Source organism: Gymnoscopelus microlampas (genome assembly GCF_963454915.1).
Source record: "Gymnoscopelus microlampas genome assembly, chromosome: 9".
Taxonomy (NCBI): Eukaryota; Metazoa; Chordata; class Actinopteri; order Myctophiformes; family Myctophidae; genus Gymnoscopelus; species Gymnoscopelus microlampas.
In genome coordinates, this window is record NC_139946.1 from 12,772,681 (window position 1) to 12,792,332 (window position 19,652).

General features: G+C 44.2%; 1 protein-coding gene across 1 annotated transcript in view; it reads right to left on the reverse strand.

Moving 5' to 3' along the window:
• Positions 1 to 19,652, reverse strand: part of dot1l (DOT1-like histone H3K79 methyltransferase) — a 43,484-nt gene that overhangs the window by 5,892 nt on the left and 17,940 nt on the right. The window contains exons 15-27 of the mRNA XM_084066474.1: positions 19,483 to 19,596; positions 18,337 to 18,428; positions 16,617 to 16,718; positions 16,156 to 16,293; positions 12,465 to 12,590; positions 11,423 to 11,865; positions 10,584 to 10,686; positions 5,154 to 5,303; positions 4,519 to 4,561; positions 3,623 to 4,251; positions 2,330 to 2,535; positions 2,126 to 2,190; positions 1,318 to 1,986 (exon numbers count right to left, since the gene is read on the reverse strand). Of these exons, the coding sequence (XP_083922600.1) occupies positions 1,318 to 1,986; positions 2,126 to 2,190; positions 2,330 to 2,535; positions 3,623 to 4,251; positions 4,519 to 4,561; positions 5,154 to 5,303; positions 10,584 to 10,686; positions 11,423 to 11,865; positions 12,465 to 12,590; positions 16,156 to 16,293; positions 16,617 to 16,718; positions 18,337 to 18,428; positions 19,483 to 19,596 (2,880 nt within the window). The remainder of the gene's footprint in view (positions 1 to 1,317; positions 1,987 to 2,125; positions 2,191 to 2,329; positions 2,536 to 3,622; positions 4,252 to 4,518; positions 4,562 to 5,153; positions 5,304 to 10,583; positions 10,687 to 11,422; positions 11,866 to 12,464; positions 12,591 to 16,155; positions 16,294 to 16,616; positions 16,719 to 18,336; positions 18,429 to 19,482; positions 19,597 to 19,652) is intronic.

The window sequence follows — 19,652 nt, forward strand, 5'->3', positions numbered from 1 at the left end:
GACAGTAGCAGCAGCGGCGGCGGCAGCAGACAAAGAAGCAGATGAGACAGACGAGGAAGAGGAGGAGGAGGAGATGGAAAGAGCGCGGGAGGACTGCGCCCTCTGGTGGTGGAGGGAGGCATGGGACAGACGCGAGGAGAGGAGGGAGTCTGGACGCGAGGAAGGCAAAGGCGGGGCCTCGGAGTGCGCGGCGGGCTGCGCTAAGGAGGAGGGGACGCTGTGTAAGGGAGGCGGGGCGGGCAAGGAGAGCGCGGGAGGAGAAGGGCTGTGCAGCACCGTGTGGGTACGGCCGTGCTGGGCGTGGGACAGGGAGAGCGCGAGGAGGGGGGACGAGGAGGACACGGAGACCAAGCGCATGGAGGCTGACTGGGAGGTGGCGTGCTGCTGGGTTGGGGAGGAGGTGGAGGGAGAGGAGGAGAGGCTGAGCAGCGCGCCGAGACCTCCGGAGGCGGGCAGCCCTGCCCCAAACTGATGAGAGGACACTGAGGGGACCACGTGGTGAAATATACCTGAAAAAATCACACAGCAGAGATGGAAGCATGTGGGGGTGGATAGAGGGGTGTAGAGAGAGAGAGACAGAGAGAGAGAGAGAGAGGAAATGGCAGACAGAGTAAGAGGGAGGGGGAGAAAGACAGAGGCAGGAACTGAGCCAGGTTGTGCATAGCGGGCAAGCCAAGTCTCAAGACAAGCACACCAAAAGCAGGCAAAGCCATTCCACTGTGACGCCTGCAAGGTCTGTTTAGTAGAGCTTTACATATAGACCAAGACATTTCTTAAGACATTTTTTGGACTGGACCATTTTGCTCGGGACATCACAGTGAAATGTCTCTGTGACATATATAACCTCCAACTGATACACCCACAGAAAATGTTCAATTCAAGTGCCTCCTGCATAAAATAGTATTCAGAATACTGCATGTGTTTTTTCGTAAATCAATTAAGCAATTATAATGAACAAGACAACTTCGACTGTACTCTTGTGTCATTTCTGGATTCTTTCCCATATTTGTGGCAAGCATTTATTCTATGTGACATTTTCCAGGGGTGTTTCCAACTTTAGCTCTCAGGCAGCCAGTCACGGTCAAAGCAAAGCAGCGAGAGGGTCAAGGTCAGTCAGTCAAGTCAAGCCGTCGGGTCAGGTAGACAAGCAGAATGCAGACCGGGTTGGTGGTGCATTGGACTTCCACTTACCTGAGTCGAAAAGCAAGCCAGTTCCCAATACCTCACTCACTAACCACTCTAACTACTGAAACCCCCTGTAACTCTACCGTTAACATTTGAGAGACAACCATCAATTCATCATCAAGTGAGTCTTACCTCCAGCTGCTCCCCCTGCCAGCCCAGCGCTGGAAAAGCTCCCCATGGCCGAGTGTCCATTGACCATCCGTGAGGTCCCACTCACCGTGGGTGTACCCGCCTGGGCCCCAAACAGGGACTGTAAGACGGAGGCCCCTCCAAGAGGAAACTGAGCCCCCAGGTACTGTCCCACAGTAGCCCCCGTGGCCGAGGACACAGCTACAGGACTACCCCCAACCTTCCCACTCAGGATGCCCCCTCCACTGCTGACAGCGGCGGAGATGAAGAGGTTCTGGCTGGCCAGGCTCTCCCGAGTGCCTTTCTGTTTCTGTAGAGCCTGCCGCTGGTCTGGCCCGCTGGTTCCCTGGCCCCCCCCGCCTACGCCGCCTCCCCGTACCCCCATCTCCTGGCTGAGGAAGGGGTTGGTGGTGGTGACGTAGACGGTGTTGTCCGCTTCGGTGCCTCGCTTGGCCTGCTGATGCTGCTGCTTGTGGTCAGAGTCTGAGTCGGTGCTCCGGCCAGACCCCCCCATGCCGAAGGGGGAGCCCCCCTGTCTCATGTCGGAGTTGGGCTGCTTTAGGTCAGAGATGGGTGAAAAGGTAGACTTCCACTTGCTGTTCGACGATAAAGAGGACGAAGAGGAGGCCTCACTGCCGGTGCTGTTACCGCTGCTGGTACCTGATTTACGACCTGGTGACAAAAGGGGGGAGGGGGGGCGGGGGATGCGAGAGAGAGAGAAAGTTGTCACATACTGTAGCAGACACTGCGCTCGAATTGTAAAATATTAATGAATTTTAAAAAATGGCCAGGCATCACTTTAGTTTCTCACCGTCTCCTATTCTCCCAGGTCCGTCTCTGCTCTCCAAGGATATAGTGGCAATTTTTCTTTCAATTCTAAGGGAAAACCCACAAACCCACGGTTATTAGCAACAAACGATCATACAACTAATAAACTGTGAAATGACCATATAGCAGAACCACAGGACAAAATACAAATGGTCGAACATCCTATCTGGGACGCGCATGTATTTACCGTGAGCTGGAGCTGTCGGCAGGATACCCCGAGTCCTCATCGTCTGAGCTAGGAGCCGAGGAGTAACGTCCACCGCCATTGAGCTCCAGGGGGCGCTCTCTCTTCAGGACCGGAGGCTGATCCAAGTCAGGCCCAAAGGGGCTGCGGCTTGACTGCTCCGGGGAGGAGATGGCTGAGATCTCCAGAGGCTGGTTGATGTTGTTCACCTGGCAGGATGAAAAACACACTGTAATCATTAGTACAGGGGCTTTCAGCAGGGCCAATGCCAAGAAGAATCTTTGAGTATTATTACTGACATGTGTAGCTTAGAAGATTTGAATCCAGAAGACACTCTTGGTTGTTAGATCCAGAGTATTTGTATTACTTAAACTGCGACTTAAAGGACAAGTCTGGACTAAAATAACATATAGCCTTTTTCCCCTACTTATATTGATCCCAAATGACTGACCATGAGGTCTATTTGCAGAATTGCCCCTGTCGTCCAGTTTCCCCTGCAGCCCCCATAGCATAGAGTGGAGCCCATAAGCATATCGCTACTTAAGCTATTTGTTGCGGTCAAAAGTGATATTTTTTCATGAATCTGTTATTAGTCATCATTACACACGCATCCATGCCTTGGTTGTCCCACACGAGCCGCCACAGTCTCGTAAATCATGTTTTGGGGTGATTAGTTAGGCACAACTGCCAATCAAAAGATAATAAGACCCTGGCACACTCAGACTACGTAGCACAGAGTTTCTCCATGTACCATGCAAAATCTCCCTTCAGCGGTGAGCACCAAGTATTGTGAACCATAACCATCGCTATGGAATTGGTAATCCTGATGGGTGTGTGTCAGCAATATTGTGCTGATTTGCAAGTTTGATTAATGACCGCCATATCTAACCTTTTTTCCCAGTTGTGTGCCAAACCTCTGAAGCCATCAGCTGCACTGCCAATAAACTACTTTACTTTTTAAACAAGTTATTGATAATTGTAATATTGTGATAATAATTTGTGAATTACATCACCATCTATAAATCATTGCTGTCGAGTGGAAACCTCATATGTCCAAAGGTAGCAGATCTACAAGCTTGTGGATCTGCTACTTTTGATGCTTTTGTGTGACGCTGTAGTATGATCAAGTAGTAGGGCATTTATTTATGAAAAACTAAAACAGTTATAATATGGAGATAAGAGGTTTCTGCCCGACAGCAACGAAACGATATCACCATTCACCAATAAAATGAGTAAAAACACTAATAAAACAATGTATCAATTGCCGGAGCAAAATGCCATCAACGAGCAACTTACCATGGAGTTGATGTTGAGTGGTGACCCTGAGGAGTGGCCGTTGGAGCTCAGCCCAGAGAAAGATCTCCTTTTGGGGGATCCGCCGGTTGTGAGGTTCCCTGCCGAGCCACGCTTCCTTCTCCCTCGCTTCCGTCCCTCCTGAGAGCTGAGGTTGTGAGAAGAATGCTGCGCTGCGGCCACGTGCGTGGGAGTGTGCGTGTGCTGCGAGACGGGCGAATGATGATGGTGGTGGGGAGGGTGGCTTCCGTGGTTGCTGTGGTGTCCCTGTTTGGCGCTGCTGGTGTGATGGTGGAGCCTCGACGCTCCGGCCGCACCACCCGACGAGGAGGAAGATGAAGACGACGACGAGGAAGAGGAGAAGAAGATGCGCCGTCGGGACTCGCTGTCCTGTGGCTCGGCATCCGATTCGCATCCTTGCCGGTCCTGCCCATCTTCTGGAAGAATCCTTGGGGGTCCGTCCGCGTACTGGAGCACGCCGCCGGTGCTGAGTGGCGGGCTGTGCATGGGCCCTCCCCGGCCCATTGGTCCCGTCAGAGGGCCGTTGGTGTGTGGGGGAGGGGAGGAAGAAGCACCGTCGTGGTCATCAGGGTGGGAGCCTCCATTCATCAGCCCATAGCTGGAAGAGTAGCCTAGAGCCGACAAAAAGGCAGTAACTATTACGCAAGGCAGGTGAGTTTTTTTGCATAGCACATTATAACAAAGCAATTCAATGTGCTTTCCATAAAACATTAAAACATCAAGACATAGAGCAAAATAAATATAAAAGAACATTTGAATAGAATAAAACAAAGAGAAAACATATAAGCAAGAGTTAAATTACATAATGCTACTTGGGCTGTGGCAAATCTCTGAGCATATCCTTGTGTGATGTGAGGTTGTTCTGGGGAAAGACTTACCATTGGTCTGACCTGTCTGAGACACAGGACTTGGTGTATTCCTCTGTAATCACAATAAACAAAAAAAATAATTCACAATTTTTCATAAATTTAAAACTTCATAAATGTACAAAATAATTATAAATTATTTAAAATAATAAATAAATACAAAAACCTAATATATTACATGAATAAGAAAAAAAACTTTTAAGTAGTGAAAATAGAAGATCTACAAGCGATCTACAAGATCGGCTATTTTCACTAGTTTGGGTCCCCCCTCTTTTGGGTCTTGAGCTAAAATGTCTGGGAACCCCTGTGTGATGGTGCGTTCACACGGGCAGATTAAAAGATACATGCTACCATTCATTTTCAATGGAAACCAGCGACATGAAGATACAAAGATACATCCGACATTTGTAGCTGTAGCGACAAAGACGCAAAGCTGCAAATGTTCAACTTCCAGATACAAAGATACAACGCTACAACTGTAGCTCCGATGTCCACACGTTTGATGACGTCAGCGACGGCGTTGAGCAACACAGATACAAAGCAACACATCGACAAAGATGCGGTGTATTTTTGTATCTTTTAATCTGCCCGTGTGAACGCACTATTAGAATACAAACTTTGGGTAATTTGAGGTGCTGAATACGCACCAGTCTCTCAGCGCGGCTGGGCAGCACCACGCTGGCCAGAGGGATGCTGACTGGTAGCTTACTGGGGTGGACAGTGCTCAGGGGTATGCTGATAGGTAGGCTTGTAATGGTGTTGTCACCCTGGGCAGATGGACTCTTCTCCTTACCACCCTATAATAAATGATAATCAATAAAAACATTTATAGCGCTTTTCCAAACAATGTTAAAAAGTGCTAAAATGATGGTGTCAAGAGGCATAGAGAGAGAGAGGGAGAAATTATGTGTCAATGTCATTTATCATCATTGATGGAGTTATTTTGATTGATCATAATTTGTCTAGTGCCCTAAACCTGCTTTAAATGTCAAATTAATATAATGCTGTCATATTGGCTTAAACTCTGTCATGTACTATTCTGCTATTTCTCTGTCTATGCAAGGTCAAAGTAGTTACAGGCCTGTTCTGTGGCTATCAGTTGTTTTAAGAACACTGTATCTCGATGTTCTCTGCGCTAACAATTCCTTCAGCGCCACTGAAGTCATCACTGACCAGTGACAGGTCAGACCCGAGGCCAACATGTTGTCCGAGACATGTGGACGCTGTTGTTCAAAGATAAACTGTCACACCATCTTCATCATCTTCATCATCTACCATCATCATCCTCATCTGACGACGACGTAATCATCACTATCCACCAATAGTAGGAGGACACCTCTAACGGCTGGACGCTTGATGTATCTTCAATGATGTCATATGTTTATGTTACTGGACGCTGTTAAAGTCCAGTGCTTTCTCTGTTTAACGGCAGAGAGAGGCGACGACCGATGATGCGTGAACCTGCTGATACTGTAACCTTCCATTACTCTCTCTCTCTGAATAATAGACTTTCATTACATCCAATGGCTGCCTGTGTCCTGAGTCTGGTTTTTTTCTTGTCGCCTTTGATGAAAGTTACCGGTACTTATATACATACTGATGTGATGTTCTGCCATGCAAAAGTATCTATATAAATGGTTGATAAGGAAAAATAACAGCTCTAACAATTGGTCCAAATCGATGCCGGATATGGTTGAAACAGGGTGGACGAGGGGAACTGAGCTATTGACCGGAACTGTACGGTCAGACTCTCTTCCCCTGGCTTCCCCTGTTTTAATACGTATCAAACGAACCAGCCCTGGGTGTAACGATTTATCACTTCTATTCAGATGAAGGTTATCTTTGAACAGTATCACATTTTATTTTATTTTATTTATTTTGTCTTGGACCTGGACGCGATCGCTGGACCTTTGGACTTGCCCCTTGACTCTCGACATGTCTCAAATTCCACACGGTCCAGCCATCGGGGTCAGGATCCCTGAACCATTGATTTGGTATGTATATCTTTTTATTTTTTATTTTTTACCATGGTCCAGTGATTGGGATCTCCACGTAACTTCTCCCTGTGAACCTTGATCTGATGAGTATACCTTTTATTTTATTTTATTGTCTTTACCGAACGATTTGTCTCATAAATTATCAGCCTGTTTTTAAATTACTGTTTAACACAGCTCCGCCAGGGAGTCAGTCAAGTCAAAATGTTTTATCACCTGGGAGGACATTCCCTGAATGTCTCATAAATTATCCTCTTATTTAGAATACAGTGGTCTTTATTTATGTTGTTTTATTTTCTGGCTTGTCCATTGTATATATTGATCACCACCAGACACATCCATCCTCAACGTTTTTTTACACTGATGTTTGGCTATCAGCTGTTACTTACAGTTATTTGTCTTTATTTATATATATATTTATGTAAATGCATCTAGAAATAACCCACAATCCAAACTTGGGTGTTTCGATGTATTCGTGACCATATATATAAACATATGGATTAATTTTTTTGTACCTCGAATTACCACTTTATCACGTCATTGGTGTTCGGTTCGATTAGATTTATCTAATAATAGTTTTACACTAGGTGGGAGGGGGTTGTCTGTGTGGTGCCTACATGAATATATAATATTTCAGGTTTGTCATAATGTACTCATTTTTCCTTCTATACTGATATTTGACCTAAGATTAACCCCTGCCACCCCTTTACACACTGCCTATCGGCTGTATGTGGGTTAATGTTCTAGTCTACTGTTCTAGCCTTAGATAGACAGGCATAAAACGTCCGCCTTATCGGGTCTCAAATCAGCTGTTCAAGGGTACTTCAGTGTTGCTCTTCCCCTGGCCTCATATTACCTGTTAGCTACAGGTAACACATTTGTATGCAGTTGTATTTCTATGTTAGTACCACCCATCGGCCCCAGTCCGCGAGTACAAAACATTAATAGGCAGCTGCATACTCCCGTACGGCATTGCCAGGTTGCCTCCCTTGTAATTCAGAAACTTCTGCATCGGCCCGAGTCCGTTTGAAGTTTGTGTTTTACTTACTTTGTCAGTACATTTTTTTGTTTGTTTGTTTTGTCTTATATGGTTTGTTAAATATATATATTTTTTTTCTCTGATTTCTTCTGTCACCAGTCAAAGTTATATATATTGAACACAGACCGGTTTTATTTTGACCACTGTAGGTTAAATCATCCATCCATTTAATATGTTGAGCTTTAAACAATAAGTTTTAAATGCCTTAATAATACATTTTATATTCCTTTGAACCAGTGAATATATTTTGCCTTTAAATCCTAAGTTTTAAATTCTAAGTTTTAAATATTTTTAATATAATTTAAACTAATAAGTAGCCTAATACTGAACCCAGTCAGTAAAATATTTCTCATTCCAAATTTAGTTTGTCGCTGAAATATGTATGTTCGGTATGTCTGTGTGTATTAATGAACGATTGTTTTTTTGTTCTCTCTATCTCTCTCTCTCTCTCTGTGTGGATCCGCCAGTGTGTGAGTGCAAGGGAGTGAGAGAGCGTAAGGTGAAAGTTCTCTGTTTATCTTTCTCTCTTTTCTGTGTGTGAGCGATTCAGCTATGCAGGCATGCGAATGTTTGAATGCGTGTCTGTCTCGCTCGTTCTCTAACAATTTTAGTCCAAATTTCAATCCTTCTCCAGTCAGTTAAAATTAGTTTACCACTCTGGTCTCTAAAACTACATTACCCATAATTCCTTACAGGAAGTGTTAGTTCTCGTAATCCTAACTGCCCCTACAGCCTCCATTGTTCAACTTCATTCAACCCATCTCAGTTAAATTAACCCTAATACGATTCAATATGTTCTAATATCGATATTGGAAAAAAATAACTATAATATTAAGTTTATTATAAAGTCATTTTGAATTATTTTAAAAAGTTTTGAAAATATTTTATCATTTTAACTTAAGATTTTTTTGAGCTGGTAGATCTGCTCTTTTTGAAAGTTTTAATTTCCATTTATTTTGGTGAACTTTACCTAACTCTAATATACTCTTCAGAACAAAGATGTTTATTCCTTATTTTTCATTGTTATATTTTAATTTTAAATATTTTAATTATAACTTTAAAAAAAAAAAATGATTTTTTTTTCATTTTTTTCTTTTGATTTTCAGTTTGATTTTTTTCCTTTCTCATCAACAGATTCATCCTCTGACACACACTATATTACAGATATATCGGTGTCAAATAGAGGGGAGTTTGATGAATGATTCGATTTAAATGTTTAATGCTTTGTTTGTCTTTGTTTCATTTTAGAACGAGAATGTAAGCCACTCCATTAATCCAATTCCTGGACAACAATAATGTCACAATACCTGCTAATTGTGACATACAGGGCTAAAACTTTTTGTTTTAAACTCTGTTTCATACTATAGTCAACTGTAGGTCTCATGCCAAACAGTAAATTTGATTTCCATCTATCTTACAGATTTCAACCAATGTCTTGGATAGATGTTTGATGCCCCCATGCCTACATGATGCAAGCGGGAAGTATTTCTTGAGTTTTAAGACCATTCCACGTGAGTTTTTCCCTAAATAAAGTGTAAAATGATGTAATAAATACAGGTATCAGGAGTGTACCGTTCCATGTTTCAAATACTTGGACCTACAGGTCAACTTGTTAAATAAAGCACTGGACCGCAGCTTCAAAACGAGGAGGGTAACTTTTCTATTCCTGGACATGCACAGAATCGGATCGGACACGTAGGTGTCTTGTCAGATTTCAATTTGAAATTGTCAGACTGGCCAGTTGTCTCTCACTCTATCTCTAAGCTGCCAATGTCATTAACGGTGCTGAAAATTGATTAATCTAAACATGTTTTGAAAAGGTTTGTTGGGACAGTACATTAGCTGAGATTTTTTTGAATTATAATAAAGTTATTTGCAAGTTGCAAGGGGAAAACTTTTTTGGTGTGGTGTCTTAAAATGTCATGAAATATAACCATGTTTTGCTTCCTAATTGAATAAAATAACCATTATATACAGTCCTTTTGAAGTACAATTTTGAATTAATATCTGAATAAATTATACAGTCCTTTTGAAGAAGTACAAATGTGTATGTTATCTGAATAACTAACCATTTATTTTTGCCCTTAAGTCATTGAAATCTCTGTCACAATGTTAAGTTTGCCTGTCTGTGTCTGATTTGGTTTGAATAATGTCACAAGGTACAAGACTTGATCAGCTTGCCCTTTGACCCTATCCAAATCATGATAAGATGTAGGCTTGATGGAGTTATTTTGATTGATCATAATTTGTCTAGTGCCCTAAACCTGCTTTAAATGTCAAATTAATATAATGCTGTCATATTGGCTTAAACTCTGTCATGTACTATTCTGCTATTTCTCTGTCTATGCAAGGTCAAAGTAGTTACAGGCCTGTTCTGTGGCTATCAGTTGTTTTAAGAACACTGTATCTCGATGTTCTCTGCGCTAACAATTCCTTCAGCGCCACTGAAGTCATCACTGACCAGTGACAGGTCAGACCCGAGGCCAACATGTTGTCCGAGACATGTGGACGCTGTTGTTCAAAGATAAACTGTCACACCATCTTCATCATCTTCATCATCTACCATCATCATCCTCATCTGACGACGACGTAATCATCACTATCCACCAATAGTAGGAGGACACCTCTAACGGCTGGACGCTTGATGTATCTTCAATGATGTCATATGTTTATGTTACTGGACGCTGTTAAAGTCCAGTGCTTTCTCTGTTTAACGGCAGAGAGAGGCGACGACCGATGATGCGTGAACCTGCTGATACTGTAACCTTCCATTACTCTCTCTCTCTGAATAATAGACTTTCATTACATCCAATGGCTGCCTGTGTCCTGAGTCTGGTTTTTTCTTGTCGCCTTTGATGAAAGTTACCGGTACTTATATACATACTGATGTGATGTTCTGCCATGCAAAAGTATCTATATAAATGGTTGATAAGGAAAAATAACAGCTCTAACAATCATCATAATTCATGGTCAGTCTGCATGTAAAAAAAAGTGTGTAGTTGTACAAGAGTGCACAGGTAAATGTAGAGACGCTCAATATGTACCCGGTCAAAACTCCTAGGAATGGAGTTCTGGACATCGGAGGAGTTTGGAGAGGGACAGTTCTGTTTGGCTCCGAGGGGAGAGGACACACCTCCCACATCCCCCCTAACAAACACAACAACAAAAAACATTTATGCCTGTTTTGTTAATTAAAGATATTTCATTATAAGCTGTTAGGGCGTTTTATCTTACGTGCACAATGTGTTCCACTTGACATTTTGTACTTTCCTGCTTTATCATGCAAAATAAGCCTAGACTGAATTTAACCACTTAAGCCTCAGCATCCGCATTCAGCAGACAATAGCCGATCTGCAAGCTCAGAACGGCTATATTCAGCGAAGATATTTATTGTGGAGCAAAAACAGAAAGACACTAGTATAGAGCCCTGACGGACTCCGGTCAAGGGTACAGGGTTCAAGTGTTTAACCCATTAAGACCTGGAACGCGTCTGTGTCACTTTTTCATTTGAGCTAAAAAGCATTATTTTACACTTTCATAGCCGCGCTATGAGCTTGTAGATCGGCTATTTTTGAAAAATCGAGAAAATGTGTGCAAATCTTTGAATACATATTGTTTAAAGCGAACATTTTTAACTTGAATCTTTACTTCTGGGGGTCCCTGGAACAAAACATTTTGAGATGGGGGTCGGTGGCCAAACACATAATTTTGGGGGTCCTTGGCATGAAAAAGTTTGAGCACCACTGATATAGAAACATACGTTTTTTTTAGAATACTGTTGGGATTTAGAAGACATTTGTAGAATCGGCTTCAGGTCTTAATGGTTTAAACGAAGACATCTGACCTGCAGTATCCTTGCTGGACTCATAGCGCTTTTACTGACCTGTGCGTGGTGAGCCCCAGACCTCTGAAGGGAACACAGGTAGCAGGGTCCTGGTTAAGGTGCCGCCGCAAGGCGATCTTGGCCGGGGAGAATCGGGTGTAGTCGGGGAGGGCGTGGGCGAAGCCGAGCTGCCTCTGCCGGGCATCGGGGATCACGGAAGCCACGATCTCATGGTCCGGGGAGATGGGCAGGTACCGGGAAAGGAGTTCACCCTTGCTGCCGGCCCGGTCGAAACACGCCAAACCGGTGCCGTTGACGGACAGGTCGGCACCGAGACCGTTGAGTGACGGCGCAGAGGGCAGGCCGAGCTTGGAGGGGTCTGTGTCTATGGAAGGGCGTGGCTCTAGGTTCTTCCTGTAGGGGGAGCCGTCACACGGGCTATACGACTTGAGCTGAAGCAGCTCCTGCTGCCGCTGACTCTTCTCCAGCTCAACGATGCTGATCTATGAAATGGAAACCAGGGGGCGCCGTTAGCCAGCAGAACCAGAGAGCCTACAACACAAAGCTGAGTGATGGCATTTCAACACCTTTCTCTTTGGCAAAATCATTTTGATGGCGTTTCATGAAATGACCCTGAAACATATAGTTTGTAAATGGTTTAGATTAGACCGTTGATCTAAGCTTTAGATTAATTGATTTTTTAACTGTTCATTGATTTTTCTCTGTAGCTTTTCCATCACAATGAGGTCATGACCCAAAGCTAGAGACAATGTTTCCCCATGTCAGTTCTTCTTACTGTGAGGATGTCACACGACCAACGTTTAGCTCAAAAAGCACAGCGCCGGTTAAGATGGTTTGGTTCCTATAGATGTTCATGTATACAGCCAGACACAGAGAATACAGCAAGGACAGATGAAAATGACTTAAGAAAGGACATGTAGTGTGTGTGTGTGTGTGTGTGTGTGTGTGTGTGTGTGTGTGTGTGTGTGTGTGTGTGTGTGTGTGTGTGTGTGTGTGTGTGTGTGTGTGTGTGTGTGTGTGTGTGTGAGTGTGCGCGCGCGCGCACACACGTGTGTGTGTGTGTGTGTGTTGTACTATGTACCTGTAGCTCCAGGCAGTGTCTCTGTTTCTCAGAGATCTGTCTACGCAGGGCTTGTTTCTCCTTCAGTAAACTCTCCAGACACAGAGAGCCCCAGTCTAGTTTCAGCTCCTCACATCTAGACTTCAACTGAAGCACACACACACGCACACACACACGCACGAGCACACGCATACACACAACACCTTTGTTATCCAATTGGCCTCATAGTGTGTATCTACAATCACGTCCAGATATGAGAAAGCATAGTATAGCTTATCACTGCACTTTTATCACATTCAGGGGATTTATCTATAGAAAGGACTGGCTGCGTTACTGACTGCACTGTTCAGGGAGATGATGAATCATCTGTTCAACAGGTTAGTGCTTAGAACTCCCGTTTCCAATGGCTGGGTTTAAATTGCAACAACTATGGGTTTAAGTGCTAACACTCTGGGCCCTATCTTCCGCCCGGGGCACAACAGTGCAGCACAATTATCATGGCTATTTTCTGACCAACGCAGTTGTGGTTTTTACACCCAGTGCCTACTTTGTTGTTGTTCAGAGAACAGATTAACTTGTGCTCATCTACTGCCTATGGGCGTGTTGGTATTAAAATGAGGTGTGGCCATGGCGCAATGCTATCTTACACACAGCGAGAAGTGTCAAAAAGTGACTGTCCCAACTCTAGGTTGTCCAGCACCGTCACCGTGCCGGTGACGGTGCAGATTTTTCCCATTTACATTATTGGGTGGGTGGGTTTACAGTGTGCGCACACTGATTGCAAACAAAATCAATACGATTTCAACACAACACTCTCAACAAGTTACATGACTTTTCTCAGAGACTCAGCATTGAGGTTGACAGATTGGATTAATGGTGTGCCTGAGGCCGCCGGGGGCCCCTGGTGTGAATAACACTGCCACAAACAGTTTTTGTGGCATTTGGTTAAGATTTGGTTAAGATTGGAGCAACGGTGTGTCTGTGGCATCCCCCACGTGACCCCTGGTGTGGCAATTCCGATGGCAGACCCCTGACCAGTGTTTGTGCCAAGTTTGTTGTGGATCAGAGCAACATCTGCATGTTACATTTGTGACGTCCACCCACCTTGTTCAAATACCTCTTGTCATGTAAGAATGTCATGAATCCATAGCCTGTCTATGTAATTCATTTTCAATGAGAGGCGGGCGATTATTTGGGACACGTGGAGAAGTTGAAGGGTGGTGAGGCGAGCGGGTGCGGTCCCGTGAAATTTTCACGCTCGTGCTCGTTTGTGCACTCGCGTGCGGGCGGGCGGTCAGAGCTGGATTGCGGATTCTGACCGCAGCAGAACAGCAAGGGCGGCATTGTAGCATTACAGTTGTCAAGAGAATCATCCGTAGCTCTTTGTTTATTTTGTACACAAAATGCAATGAAAGGCTATCGTAGTTAATTATCCATGAGAGTTACAGAGCAGAAGTCAGACTAGGATTTTAAACCACTGGCCAGAATGTCTACAATGATAACTTTTTTGGGACATTTTATTTTATTATTCTATCTTTAACGCTTAAACGACCGGCAGGTGCATTTCATTATGTAGCCTGACAGCCTAACATGTTAGAGAATAGTATATTTGGATTTTAACTTATAGTATTTGAAAATAAATGAATAAAGACATTATAATAACAGCTTTGTCTTGCACAAGCCAATGAATTACATTAAAATCACACATTGACCGCTAGGCCCGCTGGCCTAACGGTCCAGGCGCATACATCATGTACACAGTATGTATCACATATGCTGGTAATCCAGCTTGACAGCGTGTCGCGGGTTCGACTCCCGATCCCGACGACCTTTGCTGCCCCCCCCCCCCCCCCCCGATCTCTCTCACCATTTCCTGTCAGCCCACTATCCTATCAATAAAGGCAGAAAAAGCCCCAAAAAATATCTTTAAAAAAAGAAAAATCACACATTTGGTGTGCATGACTGCATACATACTAATATCTGTAAAGAACAGGCAACCCATAATAGGCTTCATTTCATGGAACTGAGCAGTTGCTGGCTTGAAATCAAACGTCTCTTAGTTTTAGCACAACTTAAGATACGCATGGGTCGTGTACTCTCCGGTCCGGTATTGGAACGACAATCTCCGCTCAGCTGGCACACTTGACACAGGAATGAAGCACTGTTGCCACATTGGGATAAATGTAAGAAAATTCTCAAATCAAAACTTCACAGGCTGTTTGAAATCGTAATCTTCCATAGCCCCGGAGAGCTGTCATTGGAATATATTATTGCAGAGTACAAATCATTTTTTTAATTATACTGGCCTGAATCAATTACGTTTTATAGCCTTTTTTGATTGATTGATTGAATATTTTATAAGGCAAAACTGTAAAACAGCACAGTTACATTTAAAATACTTTGTCTAAAAGGTCAGTTCAAAAAAGTCCTTGCGGTCTTGTTTCCATTGTTTCCATTGAGGTCCTTGGTATTTTTTGACACAAAAGAAGCGACAATTGCTGGCCTAATGCGACCTCTGTTACAGAGCAGCATGCCTACATGTTAAATGACATGCCTGAATACGTTGGCCCACAGTGCAGTTGTGTGGCCATTCACCATTATGGCACTTATGGCAATGTTTTTGGGGTACGAATGCCAGAACTCAGGTTCTGTAGCAGAAGACCAATATCCTATTTTATCAAAGGTACAGTATGGTCAAAGTTTTACCTCGTATAGTAGTTTCCTAAAACAATACAAAGTAATATTGTTCAAATGTTTAGCTGGATGGTAAAAACAGACATCCACAAAAACAGTACTTTTGATAGCTTGTCGCAAATAAATCTAGGTCTCTCCGGTTTTGGCATTTTCATTTATTAGCAGCTTAGATTATCAGTCATGACAGCTTCCAGCATAATGTAACGTTACGTATGATTATTACGAATACCAACAATATGCTTTGGTTTAATAGACACCAGTCTGTTATGGGAGGGGCATCCGGGTGGCACAGGGATATGGTTCAGGCCCACCACCGTAGAAAGAAACTGGGGTTCGATTCCTCCACGGTGCCTCCGGCTTGGCCGGGCGTTCCAACGAACACAATTGGCCATGTTTGCGGGTGAGACGCCGGGTGGGGCGGGCAAATTTTTGTCACTGCATTAGCAACTCCTACAGGTTGGTCAGGTTGGGAAGAATAGCCTGTTCCTCTGCATGCTTTACGTCCTCCCGGTGAAACTCCTCACTAGCGGGAGAAAAGTGACCGCCGGCGACGTCATGTGGGAGGAGACAGGCGTCTCTTTTTTTGGGGAATTGGGAATTCGCGTAATGACTGGATTGGGAGAAAAATGGAAAAATATAATGAAAAAAAGAACGACCAAAATGACATTATAACATGGGTACACGTAGGTCTACATAAATCTTTTTTGCTAATAATGACAGGTTTTCAAGAGAACAACCTCCTCATAGCTGCGACTCCGCCCCCAGCTATGAGGGGCTGATGATGACGCTACGCCGTGTGAATCTATAGAGTGCTAATGAATGGGAATGAGGACCTGACCCATCGCCGCAGTGTGTGCTCAGTTAGAGAATCCACATTTTGGAAGGGTTCACTAGTACTTGCAACCCACACTGCAGAGGTGTACAAAATGGCGATAAGGAGCTGAGAACCACAGGGACAGAGCTGTAATAGCAGGGTGTGGAACCATAATCACAGAGTAAAAGGGTTGCGAGGTCTCACCAACAGCAGGCTGTGGTCTCGCAGCTCAGCCATGTCTCTCTCCAGTTGTTTGGTCTGCTCTTTGAGCTGACGGTTGTGGGCCGAGATCTCTGTCTGAGCCTGTAGCAGGTCCTCCATGGTCAGGGCCTTCACTCCCAGCTGACCGCCACACAGAAAGAAACACAAAACAATTTACAATCCGCTGGATATTAATCGAGTTTTGTCAGGGCCACTTCTGTTAAAATGAAACGGGTTAATTGTATGTTAAATCATGCATTTTTTTGCAATACTCAAGTATTTATTATGTTTAGTGGCATGACAGGAAGAGCAGCAACCCCCCCCCCCCCCAGGAATCAGCTGATGCTCATAGGTAAGCTTGACTATTGTGTCCTGACAGAACTAACACTATGCTCTATGACTCTGACGGTTGTACATCTTTACAGTTGTGATATGCAGGGGATTGTAAAAGTCATAGTGCTCACCTCATCCAGTTTGGTCTGGAAGAGCCCTTTGATCTTGTCCTTGTGAGTCTGACACACTGAGTGGAGCTGCTCAGCCTGCCCTGACAGCTCCCTGTGTTTCAGCTGGAGAGGTCCAAGGAAACAGGAATAGAGGTCCAAGGAAAACAGGAATAGAGGACAGGAAGGTTGGAGTGGGTGGACAATTTGAGGAGGTTAGATACACAACATTACACTCAAGCCAAAGCTGTCAAATCATGTCTTGCCTGCACCTTTATGATTGTATGTTTACTTCAACTGCACTTGGTTTTGTTAAGTCTCACAATGAGAAATGATATATGTCCACCTATATCATGTGGAAAAGTGTGGGTGGTAAAGTGTGGGTGTGCCTTCCCCTGGTGTGGAAGGCACCCCCAACATCTCCATCACGTTTGCCATTGACACAGTGGTGGTGGGCAGTGAAAAGAAAGCCTCTCTGCAGGAGGTGGCAACCCATCGCTGTGGTGCCAGGACAACAGTATCTCCTTGAACATCGGTAAAAAACAAGCAGATGGTTGAGGATTTTTGTATGCAACGGCAGAATACCGACACCCCCTTCAATGGGACACCATTTGAGAGGGTGAGGAGTTATAAGTACCTCGGCCTGCACATCACTGAGGACTTGTCACGAACAATACACACAGACAATCCTCTCCCCTCCCTAAGAGCTATGGTTGAAGGATTAAGGAAGGACACCCATCACCCCAGGAATGGACTGTTTGGGTGCTGCTGCAGTCATGCAATTTTGCTGCACTGCCCAAAAGCCACCACAGAAGCTGTCTGAGCTCTGAACAGTGACCTAACTGCCAGGTCAACTGTCTTTAAGCTGTAAATACCCGCTCACCAACAGAGCACATAAGGTATTTTTGGACCATCTCTTTGCACAATGTGTGCCTAGCTCAGGATCATTATAGTTCACCACATAATAATGATGTCTATTTGCACTGTGTATATAATTTGGTTGCCAACCTATTTAATCTAGGAAGAAAATCAGCTTGCCAACACAATGGTAAGTGGTAAATGGTGCATTTATATAGCGCTTTTATCCAAAGCACTTTACATAGATTGTGCATTACATTCACCCATTCACACACACATTCATACACTGATGGCAGAGGAAACCATGCAAGGCACCAACCTGCTCATCGGGAGCAATTAAGGGTTCAGTGTCTTCAGCTCAAGGACACTTCGACACTAACTCTGGGGGAGCCCGGGATCGAACTGGGAACCTCACGGTTCCCATCCGGCCACTCTACCCCTGAGCCACTGCCGCCACAACTACATATGCCGTTGTGGTACATTTCTGTGACGTTTAGACTCCATTGTGACCAATTCAGTCTCGACGGTGCAACAAAAACTGATGCATTTGCATCGCACGCCAAAGGCACCTAACCAAGTGGTGAAATGCCATTGTAGAAGGACTGGATAACTAACATTTAAGTGTACAGAGGAATAAAGACACACACAGACACCTCTTTTGCAGACACACTCAATGACTCTGCTCACAGGAGCAAGCCGTGATCATTAATTGCCACCAACACTTAATTACGTATTATTACTACTTGTACTTCCTTATATTATATATGCTGGTCATTACATGTTAGCGCAGTCCAACTGAGTCTGCAACATCATTTCACTGCACATGCATGTAAAAGCATGTGACAAAGGAAGTCTTTGAATCTGGAATACAATGTGTCTGATTTACCTTCTCCTGCTCAAGGAGCTGCTGCAGGCTGGAGCGGTACTGAGGAGTCTTCATGTAGGTCATGAATTGGAGATACTGAACCTTGATGTTATCTGTGGCCAGAGAAATACAAGGAGACGGAGAAGGGAAACACACAGAGGGAAGAGGAGGGAGAGTCAGGAGTGAATAGAATTGTCTTTCACCACGGCAGTTCTTCCATTCTGCCACTTCATGACAGCTCATTACTATCCAGGTAGAATGATGAAAGAAAGACTCTAGACAGACAGACAGACAGACTGGCATACTTGCTGATATGCTCAGTGAAAGTGATAGGCTAGGTACCATGATAGTGCCAGTAATAAGGACAGGACAATGGACCCACAGACCACCAAGTCTCTCCTTATCTTATGGGGAGAGCATGTATCGATCCATCTATCATCAACCCATTAAGACCTGAGACCGATTCTAAAAATGTCTTCTAAATCCTAACAGTTTTCGGAAAAACGTATGTTTCTATATCAGTGTTGCTCAAACTTTTCAAGGACCCCCAAAATGACATGTATTTGGCCACGGACCCCCATCTCAAAATATCTTGTTCCAGGGACCCCCAGAAGCAAAGCTTTGAGTTACAAATGGTCGCTTTAAAATAATATATATTCAAAGATTTGCACACATTTTCACGATTTTTCAAAAATAGCAGATCTACAAGCTCGTAGTGCGGCACTCGGTGCCTCGCTATGAGCTTGTATATCTGTTATTTTTGAATAGCCAAAAGTGCAAAATATGTCTTTTTAGCTCAAATCTAAAAATGACACCGATGCGTTCCAGGTCTTAATGGGTTAATTCACAAAACCTGTGCCTGTCTGTCTGTCCTGGGTATAACTCGGGCAGCCGAACAGCCTCAAACTTAGTTGCAGTGTCCCATGTGACTGACCCTGGGTGTGTTTAGGGGTGTGGGCACCGGCTTCCCTGATTGGCTAACCCAACCTGCCGGCTTCGGGGAGCTTCGCATCACCTTTGGTGCCGCTGCACCAATGAGTCTGTTATGTATTGTATTGCACAAACGAGTGGGTGTCTATTCCCAACTTTCATCGTTCCCGACTTGTGTGTCGCCCGAGTAGGCTAGTATAGAATTAAGTTGGATCATGGATGGATGGTCCAACTTACCCAGCAGTTGTTGCAGGCCAGGGGGAGTAGGGCTCATCAGTAGCTGACCAGAAGAATAGTGCGGAACCTTGGGAGGTAGCTGGTAGAAGGGACTCTGAGGTGACCGGTATGCATCTATTTTAGGACACAAACATATTCCTATTTGAGTCAAATACACAAACAGCATGAAT